The sequence below is a fragment of the Aureococcus anophagefferens genome (assembly GCF_000186865.1).
Source record: "Aureococcus anophagefferens unplaced genomic scaffold AURANscaffold_358, whole genome shotgun sequence".
Classification (NCBI taxonomy): Eukaryota; class Pelagophyceae; order Pelagomonadales; family Pelagomonadaceae; genus Aureococcus; species Aureococcus anophagefferens.
Window position 1 is genome coordinate 1 of NW_008705880.1, and position 3,110 is coordinate 3,110.

The window sequence follows — 3,110 nt, forward strand, 5'->3', positions numbered from 1 at the left end:
TTGGCGCGCTCGCGGCGACGGCGCCGACGACGGCCGCGGGGTACTTCATGCGCAGCCACGCCGCGAGCATGCCGCCGTAGGAACCGCCGAAGGCGACGGTCTTGGCGTTTTCCGCGCCGTACGTCGCCTTGATCCGCCGCAGCGCGTTCACGAGGTCCGCGAGCGCCTGCTCGTGCGACAGGTAGCGGAGGTGCTCCGGCTCGAAGGACGCGGCGCCGAAGGGCAGCGTCGCGCCGTAGTAGCGGTGCTCGACGAAGACGAGCATCGCGCCGAAGGCCGCCGCGTGCTCCCACATCAGCCCCGTCGCGTTGACGTAGAGCGTGACGTCGTCCTCGTTGCCGCAGTAGAGGAAGATGGGTCCGCCGGGCGCCCAGTGGTCCGCGTGCACGAAGACGCGCTGCTCGAAGGTGGCGTTGGTTGTGAAGTCGAAGTGGTCCAGGTTCTGGGAGACGCGGTGGAGCGTGCAGTTCGCCGACGTCGGGTGGGTGCCCAGCCGCGGCACCGCCACGGGCCGGCGCCGGGCCGCGACGCAGGCGACGAGCAACACACTGGGCAGCATGCGCATCATGGGCGTCGTCGCGGCGCAAGTCGACGGCAATGAGCACTTGTGAAACCAATCCTAAAAGTTGGCGACACGAGACGGTAAGCACGCCCGCGCCCCCCGCACGCATCCCGCCGGCAATGAAAATAACTTTGGTCTTCTCATACTAGACTATTCGCATGAAGATAATATCCAGCCTCGCTGAATATATACGCCAGGCGGCGTCACCAAAAGCTCGGCCGCCCGCGCGTGACGCCCGGTGTCATCGAGTTCGTTTTGAGGGGGGCGGGTCGCTCGCGGGGGCGTTCGTCGTCGCCACGGACCGGAGAGTCGACGGAGCGCTTCAAATCGCCCCCGACGGGCCCGACCGAGCGAAACGTTCTTGGAGACGGTGTTCGACGACTCGGACCTGCGTCGAGGCGGCGCTGCGCGCGATGGCGAGGTCGCGCCCATGCGGGGGAGACCGTTCTCTTGGCGACTCGAAGACCATCACGCCCCCACGCAGGCTCCCGACGATGCGCGGGATGCTCGCCGCGCTGCTCGCCGCGGCGGCCGTCGGCGTCGCGCGCGGAAACCCCACGGTGTCGCCCACGATGGCGCCGCCGAGCCTGCCCCCGGGCCAGTGGGAGCTCGTCTTCCGGCAGACCGCGGAGCCCGGCGGCGGCTGGTTCCGCTCGGAGGACGAGTGGGTCGTCAACGCCGGCGACCCGGCGAGCGCGCAGTACAGCGTCCTCGACACGCTCGACGACTACCGCGGCGACGACTGCAAACTCACGCTGCGCCTGGCCTGGCCCGGCGCGACGCACGCGCTCAGCGGCGACCTCGCGTGGCGGCAGCTGTCGAATCCGGTGCGCGCGGAGCGGTGCGCGGCGGTCGAAGGCTACGAGGCGCTCGACGTCTCGTTCACCCCGATGACGACCGGGAATTGCCGCTGGGGCGGGCTGCAGTCCCCGTGCAAGATCGCCGACACGGACCGCGCGCTACTCGACGGGTGCATCGGCGACACGCCCTGGTGGTTCAGCGTCGGGGTGCTCTCTCCGGGGTACCAGGGCGGGATGCCGGCAGTCTTCGCGGACGAGGGAGACTTCGTCGCGGACGTCGTCGAGCTCTACGCGTACCGCGAGGACGCCTCGAGCTGCACCCCCACGGCTTCGCCCACGACGGCGCCGACGCGCGCGCCGTCGATCGCCGTGGCGACGCCGGGCGAGTGCCTCGAGGGGTTCGTCGACATCGACTTCTCCATCGGCGGCATCTCGCAGAACAACCTCGGCGGCGTCGCCGGCGACTGCAAGAAAGCGGGCATGAAGGGCAAGCCGGCCTGCAGCGCCCCGGGGCAGGTGCTGCGGTTCACGTCGGTCGCGACGTACCCGGTGCGGCAAGGTGTTCGATTTGATCGTCTCCAACCGGTCCCACTACGAGCCGACGACGTCGTGCAACGGCTGCAACGGCGCCACCAAGGGCTTCGGCAAGATCAACGTGCGCATCGGCACGGGAGTGCGCCTCCGCTTCGACTTCGTCGACCCCGACGACGGCGACGCGCCCGTGACGCTCGACAGCTTCTACTTCACGCTCTTCGACTTCGACACGATGGAGAGCGGCCGCGCCGAGGGTCTGTGCGTCGACGACGTCGCCCACGGCGTGACGTCGTACTTCGCGCCGAGCGGCGCGACCGCCGAGGTCAACATCACGGAGCAGGCGACGCTCTGCGACGGCGCGACGCCGGGACACTCCGTCCGCTTCCTCGCGACGGGCACGGGCGACGGCTGCGACAACCCGTCCGGCCCCATGGAGCTCGGGACGGTGTCCTGCGAGGCCTGCGACTCGCACGGCGCCTGCCCCGTGGACCAGGAGGACCGCACGGTGACGCTCGGCCTCGAGCACCGCTCCTCCTTCGAGCTCACGCTCGACGTCGACAGCGAGGGAAGCAAGGGCAACTCGGGTCGCCTCTTCTACTTCGCGGGCGCCTCGAGCATGATCCTGGGCTGCCCGACGATGGCGCCGACGGTGAGCCCCGCGCCGACGGCCAGTCCGACGAGCGCGCCTACGGTGAGCAAATCGCCGACTGCTGCGCCCACGGTGTCGCCCACGATGGCGCCGACCGCCAGTCCGACGAGCGCGCCCACGGTGTCGCCCACGATGTCGCCGACCGCCAGTCCGACGAGCGCGCCCACCGGCACGGTGTCGCCCACGGTATCGCCGACGATCGCGCCGACTGCCAGTCCGACGGTGTCGCCCACGATGGCGCCCACGATGTCGCCCACGGGCACGGTGTCGCCCACGGCGTCGCCGACGCTCGCGCCGACGGCCTCGTTCGCGCCTACGATTACCGGCCACACAAAGTCGCCGACGGGCTCGCCGACGCTCGCGCCAACGGCCGCGCCGACGGCCGCGTCGACGGCCGATCCCACGAGTGCTCCTACGGTCACTTCTGCCAGTCCGACGGGCATGCCGACGGTTGAGCCCTCGGCATCACCGACAGCCGCGCCGACGACCTCGCCCACGGTTGAGCCCACCGCATCGCCCACGACCGCGCCCTCGGCATCGCCTACGGCCGCGCCTACGGCCGCGT

The 3,110-nt window shown here is 70.6% G+C and overlaps 2 protein-coding genes across 2 annotated transcripts; both read right to left on the reverse strand.

The window, feature by feature from the left end:
- Nucleotides 1-25: 25 nt before the first annotated feature.
- Nucleotides 26-439, reverse strand: AURANDRAFT_9133 (hypothetical protein; the record flags this gene model as incomplete). The annotated part of the gene is made up of 1 exon (XM_009044498.1): nucleotides 26-439. A coding segment is annotated over one exon (414 nt), but the record flags the coding sequence as incomplete, so codon positions are not given.
- A 2,051-nt stretch (nucleotides 440-2,490) lies between these two features.
- On the reverse strand, nucleotides 2,491-2,988 carry AURANDRAFT_68770 (hypothetical protein; the record flags this gene model as incomplete). The annotated part of the gene is made up of 1 exon (XM_009044497.1): nucleotides 2,491-2,988. One exon carries the CDS (start codon nucleotides 2,986-2,988, stop codon nucleotides 2,491-2,493), a length of 498 nt encoding a protein of 165 aa, XP_009042745.1.
- Nucleotides 2,989-3,110: the final 122 nt, after the last annotated feature.